The sequence below is a fragment of the Chiroxiphia lanceolata genome, chromosome 1, assembly GCF_009829145.1.
Source record: "Chiroxiphia lanceolata isolate bChiLan1 chromosome 1, bChiLan1.pri, whole genome shotgun sequence".
Classification (NCBI taxonomy): Eukaryota; Metazoa; Chordata; class Aves; order Passeriformes; family Pipridae; genus Chiroxiphia; species Chiroxiphia lanceolata.
Window position 1 is genome coordinate 33,309,708 of NC_045637.1, and position 17,890 is coordinate 33,327,597.

At 37.0% G+C, this 17,890-nt stretch overlaps 1 protein-coding gene across 4 annotated transcripts in view; it reads right to left on the reverse strand.

The window, feature by feature from the left end:
* Window positions 1-16,792, reverse strand: part of TERF1 (telomeric repeat binding factor 1) — a 20,634-nt gene extending 3,842 nt beyond the window's left edge. Inside the window, exons 1-9 of one of the 4 annotated variants that reach the window (XM_032708412.1) lie at window positions 16,559-16,792; window positions 13,837-13,932; window positions 11,485-11,615; window positions 10,571-10,657; window positions 9,103-9,252; window positions 5,628-5,734; window positions 4,564-4,629; window positions 4,441-4,484; window positions 3,336-3,397 (exon numbers count right to left, since the gene is read on the reverse strand). In XM_032708412.1, the coding sequence (XP_032564303.1) occupies window positions 3,336-3,397; window positions 4,441-4,484; window positions 4,564-4,629; window positions 5,628-5,734; window positions 9,103-9,252; window positions 10,571-10,657; window positions 11,485-11,615; window positions 13,837-13,932; window positions 16,559-16,751 (936 nt within the window). In that variant the 5' untranslated portion in view covers window positions 16,752-16,792. Of the gene's footprint in view, window positions 1-3,335; window positions 3,398-4,440; window positions 4,485-4,563; window positions 4,630-5,627; window positions 5,735-9,102; window positions 9,253-10,570; window positions 10,658-11,484; window positions 11,616-13,836; window positions 13,933-15,361; window positions 16,467-16,558 lie in introns of those variants that run through there. The other 3 variants (XM_032708422.1, XM_032708441.1, XM_032708430.1) reach the window with 3 other exon arrangements.
* Window positions 16,793-17,890: the final 1,098 nt, after the last annotated feature.

Sequence of the window (17,890 nt, forward strand, 5' to 3'; positions counted from 1 at the left end):
TGAATTTAAGTTGCTAGAAGTGTCAGCAGCACCCAAACATGAAAGGCAGGGGCATGAGTATGAGGGAGAATAAGCTTAGATAACATTCAACCTGATCAGAACTGTATCCTGGTTTTTCTACAATGAGGGAAAATGTGACACCTATGCAAAGTGTAAGCTGAAGTACGTGAAGACTAAACTTCAAATCTCAAAGTTGGACCTACTCCAGCTTAATGCAATTATCAGTGCCTCTTCAGTAAGCTATGATCACTAACAAACCTCACTAAGCAGTGAAAGAATTACAAGTGATAGCAGTTCAGCTGTATTTCTAAAAGCTTTGGAACCTAAAACTTCTCTAAAGTAGTCTAACCTTTATCAAAAATACTTCCTTTTTCCAATACTTCCTGTTGCACAGTTATTTTGCAACATCAGCAGCGAATGGCTCTTGGTTTGTTTTTTTTTTTTAAACTTTATTAAAAGGCCAGAGATTCCATTGGAATCACGTAGTTCATTTCAGAGCATGCCAGAAAACTTTCCTAAATAAAATCTTTATTCAAGTAACAGAGTTATTCTTGACCTAGAACACCAGATAATTCAAATACTTCAATCAGAGACAATTACAACTATTGTTACTTGCAATGATTAGTTACATTTGCTCTTAAAAGGGTTGGTTTAGCTTGTTTTGATTTTAAATTGCTTATATTGAGCTTTTGTTTTTTAAAAAAAATTTCTTCAGTTTAACATATAAATGAGGAGCCTGCCTTACAGGTAAATCAGGGACTGTCATCTTTTCTCTTCACTGAGGAGCTGTACAGAGCAGCAACTTGTCGATGAACTGTCTGTCCCCTCTGGGACAGCACTTTTGTATATTCCAGCTTTGCACTGTTACAAGCTACCAAGGCTGGTTGAAAGCCTGGACATAATGCAGCATTACATTTGAGCTCACATCATCACGGCACCTAGTCCAGAGCAACGTGACATCTGGCCAGCTTAGAATGCAGGCAGAGCAAGCTTGAGTTTGCCAGGCAGAATGCAGAGGCATACCCTGTCATATCTAAAGATCTTGTTATTCCTTAGAGTCAGTCCTCCTCTAGTAACCTGTCTTCCTTCATGCATTACGGGACTCCGCTCTGATTTTTTTCCCTCTGGTTTAAACATATGGATTTTTTTTCCCATACAAGTCTGACTAAATTCAGAACATCCAGATTTTCAGACACATTCTTTAATTTAAAGAAACTGTCAGTCAGATTTTAAACAACTCAAAGGACAGGATATAAAATTGAGTACAAACAGTTCCCTAAATTCCGTGACACTTGCATCCCCTAATTTAGGGAGGAGAAAATAAAGTATGCTTGCTTTCAATAGCACTGCAGAGTGTTATTTGCAGCTAACTGAAAACACAGCAATGAAAGGCTGAAAATGGGCACTGAACCATTGCAATGAAATGCCATTTACAAAACAAGAGCAAACAATGCCAACATTGAAAGAGGGACTACATGGAAAAGGAAGTTCTAGAAGTCAACAGCTCTGACATTCATTGCATTCTTTCATGCATGTAGACAATTTTATAACCCAGATGATTAAGCAGAGGAGCAGATTTATCGTGTAAAAGGCCAATTATCATTGCTTTCTATACAATATTTCCGAGCAGTCTCAGTGGCAGGGAATATGGCATAAATATCACAGAGGCAGCAAATGCCTACAACTTTTCTAAGTGTTTAAAGAAACACAGTTCTTAATCGTAAAATTCATTCAAGTTTTTATAAAATTTTCAGAGTTCTTTGCTACTATCAGATGCATTTTTCTAAAAATTTTGCCTTTACATTTCAATTAAGGTTGAAATACAACAATGTAACTAAGCAAACAACATCTATTTTTTTCTAACAAGATGTGTGCATAAGCCCTAGACTTAGATACACTGCCTGTAGGTGACCCCATAACAGACTACCTCAGCATGAAAATATGTGAACACAAAGTTCTCATTAGCTCTCTGTCAATTGTGATCCAAATAGTTTAAATCTTGATGTTGAAAACAAGCTTGATGGAAGTGTTCATGCTTACCAGACACTGGCTAACAAAGTACCTATCCAAGTACACTTTGGAGTAAACTAATTATATTTTTAAAGGCAACAAACAAATCCAGTAAGTGCTGCTATTTTTTTCTTTTTAGGGCACCAGTTGTATCTGTAGCTTTTAAAGAGGCTCTCAGTGATTTAACTATTCCTGAGATTTGTGAGAAAGTGAAAAACTTTATAGGGGCTTAACCTGCAAGGATAGATGAGCTCTCATTAGGACCTCAACCAATTTGAGGACACCGTGTAACTGAAGATTTAACCCGTACTTCAAGTGCAGCAAAAGTGGTTAAAGAACTAGAAGTACAACTTTCCTCAGTGACAATCTGGAAAAAAACATGAGCAGGTTTGGCCCTCCCTGTTATACAAAAAATGAAATGTCAAAATGAACACCAGAAAAATGAAACAGCTCACACCAAAATGGATGTACGACGGTAACTTGTACTGTTATCTAAACAGAAAGACTCCAAATTGCTTCCTAAGAGATATTATGAAAATGAATTCAAAGGCAATGCATTTATTTAATATTAATTTCCTTAGTTATCATGGTAGGAAGCTGAACAATTATGAATGAAAATTGGCTATGTGCAAAAATTAGCTTGAAACAGTTTACCCCAACATCATACCAAATTGCCTTCTGTTAAGGTATAGACTTCTGTACTTCCCACCAACAGGGAATTCTAGCATTAGTGAACATAGCAGCATTATTTTAAGTGACTAAATGAAGTAGGCTCGCCCATGAAGAGAATGCAAAGGATGATTTGAAATGCAGCATTATAAGAAGACCTTATCATTTGGTTTATAAAAACTAAAATATTTTCCCAAGCAAATAGATGTTTTCACCTAACATGAGTAAATTACTGAATTATAAAATTGCTAAATATTTAACCTTCTAAATTGGAAAACAAGTAGTCTTTGATGTTTGCCTAAAATTCTCATGGGTAAATGATATCCTGAATTCTGTAACCCCAACAGTGGAAAGAATTTTTTATTTTTTCACATTTAAAAAAAAGAATCAAACTAAGCTTTAGAAGCAGTGTATTTCAACAAATTAAAGGCTCAGAAGCATTAGCAACAATAATATTTGAGAGTGCACAGAATAAGTTTTATTTCCTCTCTTTAAAAAAAATTACTTTTAACAGTTTCAGGACCTGTAGCACAGCTTGAGTAATCTACAGAATCTTAAGTCTAGGCATTTTGGAGAAGGTCAAATAAAGCTGGGAAAAAAATTCGGTGCAGTGTAGATTAATTTTATGTCAATTTAGAACAGAGAATGGTACAAACCTGTCTTCTTCGGCCACAAGCTGAAACTCCATGGTTTTCCACATTCTGTAAGTTGTTGAGACCTAGGAGACAGTTAATATACATCCAGTACAATGAGGAGTCACCATTAAGGCAGCAGTTTTGCATTCTACCATTTACATGAGACAAGAACGTACCCTACTTTGATATGTTATGACAGATTGGGAAAATTTCAGTATCTGATTACATATAAATATACTTTTTCATATGAATACACATGATATCTCACCATAGTCCAAAGATTCAAAAAATAGCCTGTTCAAAAAAATCACCACATTTTCTATACAATAGAGTTCACAGAAGAATTATATTTTAATTAGGTAAATTAATTAGTTAAATTAATTAAGTAAAAATTGGTGCATAATAATGAAACATTTCATTTTGGTAAAAGCATTTTTACTATACATACTGCTCTCATTTTACATAGAATGGGAAGTAACAAACAATCAGAGCTATGATTCTTTGTATACAGATTGCATTATTTCCAAGTACATGTATCAGGTTTTAACTGTGGCAAGCATTCAAGGCATCTTAAGAGTTTGTCCTTCCATGTACAACATGGCCACACACAGAAACTATAACATCATCTCTCTGTGGTAAGAGGTTGCTAATGGTCTTCAGAACCTACTTATAAATAGTATATTATCCATGTTGTTAAGTTAGGGTTACCAGGAAAATGCACAAACATCCTAACTTTGTGCATTTTACACTACAACTTGTTTTTCCAATCAGCCAATCTCTTTAGTTCTTCCCACCAAAGTTATCTAGCACCAAATTCAGAAAGAGACAAATTTCAGTACTCCTCTGGGAGCTTTCTTTTGCATAGAATACTGTAAATCACAACAAAGTAAACAAAACCCCAAGCAAACCAGAAAATAGCGAATGATTTCACAAAATGAGTTGCCAGAGAAGCCACTTCACAGCTTCCTAAATACGGCAACCACCAAACCTGCACTTGTACAGAAAATACACACAAAAACTAGCAATGTTTTTTCCCCCACAACCATTTTTTTATTAATCCAATCACACTTAGAAATAAGTGTTTGACATGACTGTTTCGAAAGTGTAAAAGTAAACTAATACTCACTCTGAAGAACTCTGCTCCCTGTGTGTTTCTGCCCTGAATAAGGCCTGCAAGCAACATAGAATGGAGTAAAAATACACAGAACTTCATGAAAAGTCTATGACCAAAAGCAACAAAAAATTTTACCTTTCTGTGGATTTTTTTATGTCTCCAGGTGATTGATTTGCGATATACTGTTGCTCTTTCACCAATCTTGAAAAAAAAGACAAAAAAATAATTTCCTAAGCAGCAACTTGCCATTTACATGATTCAACAATATTTAAATTAAAAAAATATTGAGATCTCTCTACAGAAACAGTGGCATACAAACACTAACTGCATCAATCCATTAACCCTCTTAATCTTGCCTCACACATTTAAATTGATGGCATTTTGCACATCTAGTTTTTCATCAGGAATTACTTCCATAGGGGTTTTTTAATAAGTCTTTCATCATATCTCTCAGACGTAATTGTGTCATGAGCTATCCTTCTAAAAAAAAAAAAACAAAACACAAAAACAAACAAAAAAACCAAACAAAACTTGTGAAATGTCTTCCTCTATACTGTCTGCATGAGTCGATTTCCTTAACTAAATGATGCCAAATATTCCCAGTATAACAATGCAGAAATAAAGCTCTATCCCAACTAAAGACTACAGTTATATTCTCCATGAAAAACAAGGCAATAAACCTAGAATATTAGTATATTCCAAATAATCGTTTTGAGGGTTCACACTGCCAGAATCATGAAGCAACATTACTATTTCCCTTCACATTAGTATCAACAACAGAATCTTGTGTTCAGCTGTAAAGAAAATATAACAGCCTGATTCCATTTTCTTATTCTCTTTCTTGAGATGACTTATCGTCCGAAATTAGGAGGGCAGGACTAAAAAGTGCTCAATCAAGCATTAAAAAAAGCAAAGTCTTTTCATGTTTTTATTGGTATACAACATCGACAGCTGTTTAAACTGAAAATTCTGCATATTTACAAATAATTAAACTTAACCAAAGCTATTTGATGTAAATGCCAAAACTAACAACCATAGAAGAGCCCAAATTTTAAAAAAATAGGGAATATGCTTGTAACTAATTTTCTATTGGACAGCAGTTTGGAATGTAATGTCCTTCCTTCTACCTACTCTTAATTCTACAAGTTTCAAGTTACTGTCCAAGTACATCCCTCAGTAATATAATCCTTAATACATACCTTTGTTTTGTGACCAAATTACTTTCGTCATTTTCACTGACATTCATAGATTTGTTTTGCAATGTTGTTGCTTCCAGTCCTTTAGACTCTGCATATCTTGTGGCTTCCTGTGAGAAATGGAATTGATACCTTAAAATTAAAGCCAGTCTAATCAGATAGTAGGTCACACTGGGATTAATGTGTGTACTCTCTGTAAGGACTAACAGTGCTTATTTCACAGACACTTCAGAGGTTTTACTATGAAAATAAATAGTTTCAAAATAACTCTAGCTTGCTAAATTGAAATCCATAAAGATCTTTATCAACTAATAACTCAGAGAAATTTTAGTCATAGCTGCAAGTGATATTTATATGGACACAAAGAAATACAATGAATACTTGCATAATGAGTGAACTTATGAAGGTGTGAAGTATATCGTGGAGATTAACTAATATTGCAAATAGTATCAAAGTATGCCAAAATCTGTTTTTCATAACTAGGTTAGAAATGGAAAACTGACAGGTCTCACAAGTTTATCTAGTTCTGTAGCACATGTGAGGATCAAGCATGCCTATAACACTTTCAAAAGACATGTCTAATCAGACCTTAGGCTTGTAATATAACCTTTCTTGCACTGGCAAAAAATTTTTTTTCTAACATCCTGCTCAAACTTTTAGCCACAAACTAAGATTATTTCTCCTCAGTTGCCAAGAGAAGGAAGTAGTAGTTCATTACTCTTTATAGAATGTCCAGACAATCCTAAGATTTGTACTTTTCCCTATATTTCTCCCACTTACCTGAGGTAATAAAAACACTCTCAAAAAAAAAAAAGTCATTTAGTCCAACTTAGTCCACAAGTTCATTCTTGCCAGTTGTGCACTAAGCAGAGCCAACCATCTTCCATCCAACACTACACATCCCAAAAGGTGACCTGCTTTGCAGCACTGAAATATCAAAATGATTCAAAGTTGAGAGCTCCACTATAGGCTCAATATTAATTCTTTCTGCTTAGTCCGTTGCTCTCACTTTCCATCAGTTTGCTCTTCAAGGCTTTCTTTTTCCTCCTGTTAATTTTCCTTCATCCATCAGGTTTTCAGTAGTCTTGAAATCCTAACCTGCCCTTCACAGTAACTTGCAGAGTCTCTCAACATTTCCAAGAGTGAGATAATATAAAAACATTCTCTATTTCAATCACTCATCCATGAAAATACTGGAAATCACAGAAGTGTTTCCAATCACAGAAGTGTTTCATTGTCACATATTTCATAACTACCCATAACTACATCTTTCAGATGTAAATTTTCAAAATACTGGCTGATGGTAGCAAAATCTGTATGATAGTGAGGACATTTTTCCATATAGATAAACAGGTAAAAAGGATTTAGTTTAAAAAAAGGTTTAAATCAACTATACTGTACTTTGCAAGTTAACAGTTGCTTTCAAATTGTACCTGTCCCTAAAAATAACTCTTTTGAAAGAAAAATGAAAGTTATAACAAGGAATTACAAAGAATTCAGATCAATGGTTTCTTGGTATAGGTCCTTTATCCTCATAATGCACTATCCACAAACTGTACTTAGGGCAGCTAACCTATAAGAGTTTCTTGAACTGCAAGAGCTTTATCAACAGTAGGAGCTGCAAGCTTGTAGATTCCAAGCTTGACACTAACCTAGAATAAGCTGTCTTCAAACAGTTTAGCAATGTAGACCACCCCATAGTGGATAAAAAGCTGGACATGACTCAGCAACGTTCGGTTGCAGCCCAGAAAGCCAATCATATCCTGGGCTGCATCCTAAGCAGCGTGGCCAGTAGGTCAGGGGAGGTGATTCTGCACCTCTACTCTGCTGAGACTCCACCTGGAGTGCTGCATCCAGCTCTGGGGTTCTCAGCACACAAAAGACTTGGACCTGCTGGAGCAAGTCCAGAGGAGGTCCACTAAGTTGATCACAGGGGTGGAGCATCTCCTCCTATGAGGAAAGGCTGAGAGAATTGGAGGTGTTGAACCTGGAGAAGGCTCTGGGGAGACCTTATAGCTAGCACCTTCCAGTACCTAAATGGGGGCTTAAAAGAAAGACAGGGACAAACTTTTTAGCAGGATCTGTTGTAATGGGACAAGGGTTAATGGCTTTAAACTAAAAGAGGGAAGATTTAGATTAGATATAAGGAAGGATTTATTTTTTTTTTAATGATGAGAGTGGTGTAACATGGAACAGGTTGCCCAGAGATGAGGTAGATGCCCTGTGCATGAAAACATTTAAGGCCAGGTTGGACACCGCTCTGAGCAATCTAATCTAATTGAAGATGTCCATGTTTATTGCAAGGGAGTTGGATTAGACTACCTTTAAAGGTTTCTTCCAATCCAAACTATTCTATGATTATACTTCTACATCTGGCACTAGAAGAAAGGGAAGAGATATTAAAATTGAAGCTGGAGTGCTCTTCTGTAGCGAACACTGCTGGGGAACCATTACATACTATACAGAAGGGGAAACTCTTCACAAAGATGTCTCCTCCATGTCCTAAAATAAATCTGTTCAAAATAAGATTTGTAGTGTTGGTGCAGAAAGTAGGACAGATGTGCAGGCAGTGGGAGTGGAACAACAGAGGGTCTAGCTATGCTAGTATGCAGTTCCGGGCCTTCTCCAATACCTCCAAACCTTGATCTCCTCTTACACTCAAAGAAATAGCCTTGAAAAATAACCTTGAAAACTGACAGTCAAGTGAAACCATTAAAAGGTATTCCTTGTCTTATACTTTGAATGCATTTAATAAGTTGTCTAGCCTCTTGGGCAAGAAAATGGAAAACACAGAGGAAGTTCAAAATTGTTTATTTAAAATTTGCTTCTTATTAGCTTTAGATGTCTGTGCTTTTGTAATTGAATAATTCAATACTTTTTTATAGGAAGTAAACATAAGAGAAATTCTTTACAATCCTCTTGAAGATGAACTGCAAAAGGAATGTTGTTCTTGTCCATTTTAAATCACTTTTGAGCAAGATTCTTTGTAAGGACCTTTCTTATTTACAGGAAAATAGCAATAATAGTTTTGTACCTCCTAACTTCTCTGACATTCCTAAAGCTTTTAGCCAAATTAACAGGATTTTTTGTATAAGTCATATAGACCTAAACAAAATAAGCATTAAATATATAGCTACGTTATTTTTTAAATGGTCCCAGATCAGAACTGCTTCTCTTAAACATACACTACTGACAGATCTTCTTTTATTATGCTTTTTTCCTATTTTTCTGATCAAAACGGTTGTGGAAAAAACGTTAATAAAAGATATTTTAGAGGAGTCTTATTTCTACTAACTTTCTCCAAGACATATTAATTAAAACAAAAAGGTTGAATAGAAGACAATCTAAATGAAGACAAAGCTTCCTTTTCATTTAATGCAATAATTGACTATTGCCTAAACAACTCCCTTGAAAGTATAAATCAATTTAATCTTATTAGGTAACTCTTTTGAGACGTTTTGAAAATGCTTTGACATACCTGTATTAAGAAGTCAGTTTCCTTTTCTTTCATGAAAAGTTCAATGTAGAACTTGATTTTACTTATTAAAAGACTGTAACTGAAGCTTTGGAGAAGAGGAACATATGGATCCTTGTTTTTAATTATGGTTGCCAGCTTCATCCTTAAAGGCTAAGAAAACCACAGCTTTATAAAACACAAATCCTGCAATAAACTTGGTATATATGCTAAACAGGACGTACAGAAAGTAAACATGTATACAGTTTCCTGAATATGCCTATATAACTTCATGCCACAGTTTGACAGGGTTCTAAAGTAAAATAGGCATAATATCAGGCATTTACTTTATGTGGTCAGTAAATGGTAAAGTGTAACTTTCCAGAGATCCCCATCTTCATTTTCTTTATGAATAACATTGAAAGCAGGGTTGTCAATGGAGCAAAAAACACCCAGTAAAAGCCACTCATTACTCAGTTCTCTTTTCTCATTTGCTACCTCAAAAACACTGCCATTGCAAGGGGTGTACAGTGTTCAGGAAAAGGACTACTTAGTATAGCAGCCTTAAGGACACATCAATACTGATAATCAGAAATTCACATTTTGTCTACCAATCACTCTGAATCTTACAGAAACCAATATAACCAAGAGAATTAACTTCTGTGTACAGGCTGCATTCTTATTTATGAATTTGAATACTATTACCACAGTCTACACTTTCCAAACACCTGAATCCTCTGAATGAAGAGTGTATCTGAAGAATAAGTTATGTACATGCTACTACTTACATAGAACACACATCCTAATATACTAGATGAAGATACAGGCAGTATTTTTACCTTTTTTTTTTATTTTTTGCCTGCAGTCTTTTGCTCTTTTCTCCACCCCATCAAATTCAGGTGTGTGCACTAGTTATTATTTTAGAAATACGCACTCAAACTTGCATCTTTCTGAATGATGCAGTCAGCTTCAAACGAGGAAGCGTCCTGACTCACCTATGTTGTCTTTTCCAAGTAGAGGCATAATAACATTCAGTCCATACTAGAGAAGCTAATGAGTTTTCCTTCCCTGTGATGCCTCAGTACACAGAACACTAATCAACAGAGGTGACAAACAGAGTCCACTGCGATAGAAGTCAGCAGACTAATTATTAGGCAGTTATGCCTCAACCAGCATGTTTATACTGCCTTTGGTCTGAGAAAACAGCACTATTAAATTCCCAGAAGCTGTAGTGCCACCTCACTCCTCATATTAAGTGGGAAAAAAACAACTGCTGGATGCATTTTACTCCCCCAAATCACCCATTATTTCTATCAAATCCCCTAGCCAAAAATTTCCTTTTGTATTTAAAAGTCCCACTGGTGTGTAAGTGACCGCATAGACAATAATCAGGTCAAAGCTATGTAGGTAGCATTTGCTAGCTTTGGAAACCCACTCCCATCCTTCTCCACTGAAAATAAAAGAGTTTAATGCAACTCAAGAAAGTTACTACCTTATCTGATTCAGAGTCTGTAAACAGCCTTTCAAGAAGTTCGGTAGCTTCCTTAAAATATCCATTTTCCATATGAACTGCTACAATCTACAACAAATATAATTACAAGATATGCTGAAATACTTTTCACCTGAGAATAAGAAAAAAAACCCCAAAAGTCACAACAGTACAGTTTTCTAAGACTTCCAAAATTCAGATTATTATATACCTAAGGTTTACCAACAATTATCTAGTTATAAAAGTTAGTTCTGAAGTAATATTAAACCTCATGTATAAAGCCTCTCCATCAGGCATTTAAAAAGACTCTCATTGATGCAAAGTGTCCCATACTTACCCACTAAGCATTGCTTCCCTCTCTTCCTGAAAGACTTTCACATTCCCAGTAGCTGACAATGTGTTTTTATATGTTCGTCTCTGAAATCAAAAGTTTTCTAATACAAATAATGATTTTTAAGTAAAAAAAAAACCTATTCATAACATATTTTAAAGCTCAAGGTACTAGTGTTTTGAAATAGATCTCAATTGATACTTTTTTTTTCAGATTGGCAGCTTTTGATACAAATCTGAACTGGTACAAACAGGAACCAGTTTGGATAGAAAAAGGTCCCCTGTACAGATCTATTTACTCTGTACTAAAACTCTGAAAATTCGGTTCAGTCTGCCAATAGCCCAAGCTTTTTGTAAAAGGGGCTATGTTTTAGTAAGATAGAATCATAGAATATTCTGCTGGCCATACTATTTCTGATCCAAGCCAGGATGCTACTGGTCATCTGGATCACCTGAGCAACTGCTGGCTCGTGTTCAGCTGGCTGTTGATCAGCACCCCCAGCTCCTTTTCTGCTGGGCAGCTTTCCAGCTACTCATTCCCAATGAATAGGTAGCATCCTGAAGCATTTTGAGTAAGTCACACAGACCTGAATTTGAATCAAGCGACGAATATCTTCATGAAGCTTTTCCAGTTTAATTTCTTCCTTTTCAAGTAAAGTCCAGAAAGTCAGAGCAGATTCCAAAGGTGAAATTGTTTGACCATTTTCAAACTGTAATTCTTAGAGTGGAAAAAAAAAAGTACTTAAAAAAAATAGTAAAGGATAAAGCTAAAAATATTACAGTATTTATATGCAAAATAGTAATATGTACTATATATTAATTGAATTCCTTTTTCCTCAAATAATTTTTAGTGTCTTTCTCCAGGTGTGCTTAAGAACCTGAAGTAACTATCTTCTTTTCAGAGAGACTAGTTCTTCCTACCCTTGCTAATGACATTACTGTTGCATTTTTAAGGGATATTACGTGTCAGCTAATTATAGTTCACCTAAAATGCTACTTGCAACAGTGCTGAGTTCAGCATTAGGTCTTTGGGCTGGTATTAATAATAGAGTAAGCTTAGCATCAGATATCAAAACATTTGATATTGATACTGTTAATTTTTGTAATATAACCACCATCCTAAGGTTGGGATTTTTTCCCTGAATCTATCACTGTATTTCCATGTCTTAAGTTTTTGTTGTATTTGAAGTGCTTAAACCAAGAGGGAAATTCAAACAGTTTAACACAGGAGTGTCACTGAAGAGGCAGAAGCAACTTCCCATGTCAGTGTACCACTGTGCCAACACCAAGGTTTGTATAAACTCCCAGTGAGCAGGATCAGTGATCAGTTCTGGCAGAGATCTGACCTAGCCAAATAGTCATCCCCTCAACACTCAAAACACTTTCCCAGTCTGGTCATTGCACACATCTGCACAAGTGAATGTAAAAGAAGCAGGAGGAGCTGGCAGGTGAATAAGTGGTTTTTTCCCCACATTACTGCCAGCTTAGCTCAAGATGTTCACTGAACTATAGGCCCACTTATTCCTTCATGTTATATGACATCAGCAGAATCTCTCTCAATGACTCATTCCTTTCATTAAGGAATGAGTAAACAATTTAAGCAATACTTAAAAAATGAAAATTACTTTATACTCACTACAATAAGTCAGTCAGTGAAATTTCAGTGTTATGTGCATATATACACATAATTAAAAAAACCCACTTTTGTGTTTCTTTTGTGTTTCAATCAAGTAATATGACATTTCATATTAAGTTTATTTTAATACTGTAAAACCAAAGTGTTTAAAAAAGCTGGCACTTGAAACAGCCTATTCTGTTTTAAGACTCAGTACAGATTAAATATTTTAATAATTAGAAAAAAATAGGAAAGCTAGCATGTAGTAGCTTTCCAGGTACACTGTGGAGCTACTCCTGACATAATACCTACTAAGCATATACAATCTTCCTCACCACACAGGTCATTCTCTACACTGATGAGAAAAACACACAGCAAAGTCATATTTCCAAGTGTTATATGCAATAATATAGTTTTAGAGCATTATCGGAAAAGTTTCATAATTTGTAAAAAATTAACTACTTTAAATATTAGAATTTGATTCTCAAGCTAAAATAAGTCAAGGCAACTGTTATTACCTGACAAGTAACACAGAGAAATCAATTTTATAAAAACAAGCCTTTGTGGCACTGCTAGGCTAGAATACACTTCCTTCTTCTATGCTCATGCTAGCAAGACTGCTTCTTAAGTCTTACAATGAGCTTTATCAAACAGTGAAAATTTGCAGCAAAAAAAATTTAAGTCTTCCAAAAATTCCAGTGTGAAACAAAATCATCTTGGCTGAATCAACAAGGTATTTCCAAATACAGCCAGAGGAAACGTGGTAGCAAAAAAGAGCCTCGAGGATCTGCTGCCAGCTGAAAGTCTTACAGCCTTCTGTAGGAAACAAGGGCAGTCACCCTTTTCATCCATATTCTTATTCCTACTGTTAGTCCTACTTTAACCTCTAGTTATGTGTGCAGAAAGGAATGTACATCCTGAGCTTTAAACTTGCAAGTATTGCTCACTAGTAGCTAGTCAGTCTTTTCCAGTAGATTTCTTTTGTTGATGCTACCCTAACAAAAATAGACTGATAATTTAAGAAGTATATAGTAATTTAAACTCAGAGCAGCTAAGTCAGTCAGCACAGAAAACACTGATCCTGCATACAACTCAGTCACATGAGGAATAAAGACAGTCCAAAATGTGGAGTTCATGCCATTTATTTACATATACTTATCTATATATGTGTTTACAGATATGTACAACTTACATATAAATATATATCTATATATGTATTTATAATATGTAAAGGCTCTGTGAAAGCATATCTAATACACCTCTGTGCAAGATCATACAAATATTTTTAGACAAGTGAAAAAAAAAAAAGAATCAGAGTATTTACCGAGGGTTTTTCCTTTTGCAATTCTTATCAAAAGCTGACAGAGATAAATGGTTTTTTTCTGATGTGTAGGTATTTTGAAAAAGCCATTGATAAGAGCTGGAAAAGAAGACAAATCATAAGTCAGTCTTGCTCCAGCACTGCCACAATGTGGCTAGACATATAATAGACACTGTGTTATCAGACTTTAATGATCTACTAATTTTTTAATTAATTAAGAAACCAATGAAGTACATTTAATTAGTATTTGTCCACGTTAAAAAAACTTAATATTTAAGAACTTAAGTAGAAAAATATACCCTTCTCCAAAGAAGCAATAAAATGTATCACAGGCTTATATTCAATCAAATTCAAAGACCATGGTATTGAAATAAAGTTTTGTTTTGGTAAGTAGCTTACTACAAAAGACATCTGTCTGCTCCAGAGCATGGAACGCCCACAAACCATGAGCCAGGGGCAGACTGGTAACGCTTATATGTTGCTATAGAAACTTAAGAGACAAAAAGCAGTAAAAGCTACAAGGAAAGCTCAGTCAGAAACGTACATCTACAAGGGAAATCCTCCTTTCAAGGCTGGAAGGTCACAAGGATTCTTACATATTTTAGAATGGGAACTATCATGCGTTTATACCCATCATGCTGGTTACTGTGAATTTCTTATTTTATTGGGCTGGATATAGTAATTCATCTTCACAGCATAATATAGTAACATTCAAAATGAAGAGTGAATCACAGAACAGTTGGGGTTTGAAGGAGCCTCTGGATATCATCTATACCTGCTGTGATCCCTTCTAACCTTACCCATTCTGTGATTTTGTAGTCCAACCTCCCTGCAGGTTCAGGTGAAGCAGGTTGCACAGGATCACATTCATACAGGTTTTGAATATCTCCAGAGAAGGAGACTTCACAACCTCTCTAAGCAGCCTGTTCCAGTCACCCTCAAAGTAAAGTTTTTCCTTGTATTCAGATGAAACTTCCTGTGTTTCCGTTTGTGCCCCCCAAAAATCACAGAATTATGAAGAACATGTCATGTTACTTGTCCAAGTTGCAGACTGAACACTCTAGGCCAGGAATTGTTTACGTACACATTTCAGTGTCATCCTAGCAAAAAAGTCAGGATTATGCAGCATGGAACCCCTGAGTTTTGCAATGAAACAACTAGAGCACATAATACAATGTTTTACTTGACAGTACTCAGCCTACTTGAATATTAGCATATAACCATCTCCTACACAGAATAGATAAGCATGAAATTACAAAGAAAACAGCCATGATTACCTAAGCTAACATCAAGCAGAATATTGCCATTTGGAGTTGGAAGAACATTTCTAATGGTTTCAGTGAGGACAGGTGATACAAGAGCTTTGAATTCCTATAGCCAAAATATGAAGTAAAAAAAATAATACATCACTTAGAACAGCAGTAAAGCACCACTCATTGTGATCACTTATGCACCTTCCATAGCAGACTAGAGAGTTCAATTTCAGAAAGTGTTTGGACAAGTTTAATAATAGAGATGAACACCTTACTCTGAAGATGAAGGCAGAACTTTGAAATTCTAGAAGCAGGCAGAATAGCATAGGTGAACAATTGCACATAATAAAAGGGGTCATCTTGGCAAGCAGCTTGAAATCTTTCAGCTTTCTCTGTTCTCATAAGGTGCACATACATTACCACTTTAATTCAGAGCAGAGGCGTGTCTTTAAAGCAAACCTTCTGTGCTTGGTTTGTGCAGTGGAACAGTCTTGACTACACAAACTGAACTCCTTTAGAGCTACTCCAAAGAAAAAGAAACCTTTAAATGCTTGCTGTTTGGACACCAGGTCCTTAGCAGTAATTACTCACTATTAATGCAGACAAACAGAAAGAGACACAGCCTTAGTAATCTTTTCTAGACTGTTCTCCCTCCACACATTCAGGGTAGCTTCTCTATTAATTTGTTTGTTAATAGTGTTCTCAATCATAAATCACTTTCTTCCTTGTTGCAACTCAAATGTATTTCTCATCCTAGCCTTTCATTAGAAATTCTAGAAATCCAGTTCCTTGCCATGTAGGTACCTACACAAGCTAGTTCAGGTATATAGACTGTAACACTCTGCCAACACAGGATAAAATAAGTAAGGCATGTAACCTTGCCATGCTGTCTTTAAATCCTTAATGCCAGGTAACCTAGCTATTTCTACATGGCGGCATACTGAGGTATAAAAAAAATATTATTTATCTCCTAATAAAATTGCTCATCTTGTTTGCTTTGCTTTCCTTTCTGCCCTTCCTTCAGTTTGAATTGACCCTCTTGTTGACAGCCAATCATTTCAGCAGAGTCTCACTTTGACAAATGCAAGAGTAATAGTTCTGTATTTCTATGAAAAAAAACCCAAAACCCACACCCAATTTTCTAATGGAATCTTATGGTTGTGCTTAGCTTTTCCCATAGACATATACAATACTGACTTCATAATCTTACAGCACCAATATGCCCAACTCTTTCCTCTGTTGCTGAACAGAGCAGGAACAAGTTCAAAATTTCCTCTTAGTTCTCAGTTCCATGTGACCTTGCGTTCTGTACAATTTAATTAATTGTTTCTGCTACTACAGTCCTCAAGCCTCCAGTTCTTCTCAGAAGACATGTCAGTCTGTGTCCTGGAGCCAGGACACACCGGCCCGGGAGCGGCTGTGCGAGAGCCCCGAGCGCCCGCGGAACCCCGCGAGCCGCCACTGCCACTCACCCTGCGACACGTCGCTCCAGCGCCGGAACTCCGCCCCGCTCCTATCCCCGAAGTGCCGGCACAGGCAGAAGCAGGCGAACTCTAGCATCCAGTCCGCGGCCACGGCCTCCACCGCAGCCGGCGGGGCCGAACAGACGCAGGGACCGCCGCGGCCCTGCCCCGCTCGCAGAGCGCCGCCGGCCGCCGCTGCCATGTTCAAACCGCGCGCTAACGGCTGCCGACTCGACTCAACTCCACCCCGCCCCGCGCTCACCGCGCCGCAGCCAATCAGCGCGGTGGCCCCTCCCGGCTCCGCCCCGCTCGCCCCACCACAGCCAATCAGCGCGGCCCGGCCGCTCGCTTTGGTCCGCGAATTCCTCCTGGTGCCAGAGGCTGAAAGTTGAAGGAGTGTCCTGGTGCGAGCAGGTGGCCGGGAGAGCTGCCACCTCCCACGCTTTTTGGGAGAGTAAAAGGCGAAATGTGGCTGTTTTGTGCATGAATGATGCGGAGGACTTCTCTAAGCACGTCTTCGTGTGGGTTCTGGAGAGAAGGCTGCTGGAGGAAGGAAGGACATAACCAGCATTGCAGAGCCTGGAATGACCGGAAAGTGGAAGCATCGACTTGACGCTGAAGCCCAGGATGGAATGTGAAGAGGGACTGAGTTAGTTGGAATGTAGAGTGCATCTGTCTGAAAAGGCAACACTCTGTATATGTTAAAAGGTAAAACCTAGGAGGGAAGAAGGTTGTCTGCAGAGGGCTGAATTTAAGGTAAATGCTGAAGGGCAGAACGGTTTTCCTTTCAGAGACTTGATGGAGGGTCGAACAGTCTTCTGGTAGATCTGGTGAAAGGCCTTCATCTGAGCTTTACTTCAGGGAGGAACAGTGTGGTTATCAAGGAGCAGAATGAATTAGCTGCTAGGCCTTTGCTGCCTTTGACTCCTATGGTCACATTAAATGCACCTGCAGCAGTTTCGCTGTGGCATAAAAAAAATCAGGTCAAAGACACAAGAAAACACATTATTTAACTAAAAAGAATCATCTATTTGGACAGCTGTACTAATAGAGTGTAAAATTTTAATTTGCACTTTGAGAGAGACAATATTTGGCAACTTGTTAGCAACAGTTGTAAGCTTATGTTGTGAGATTTCAAATGTGTGTTTGCTTACATGTATATCTACAGTAACAACTTCAAGGACATGAGTTCTTCAGACTGGAAAAATTCCTGTTACTTGGCATATTGTTTGGTAGTACTTCAGGATAGTGATAAGCCTGCAACTTTGACAGGCTTCATCAGGCTGCTGATAATCTCGAGAATCAAAATTTTCAAAGTGTTTGACATAACGAGTTAGACAT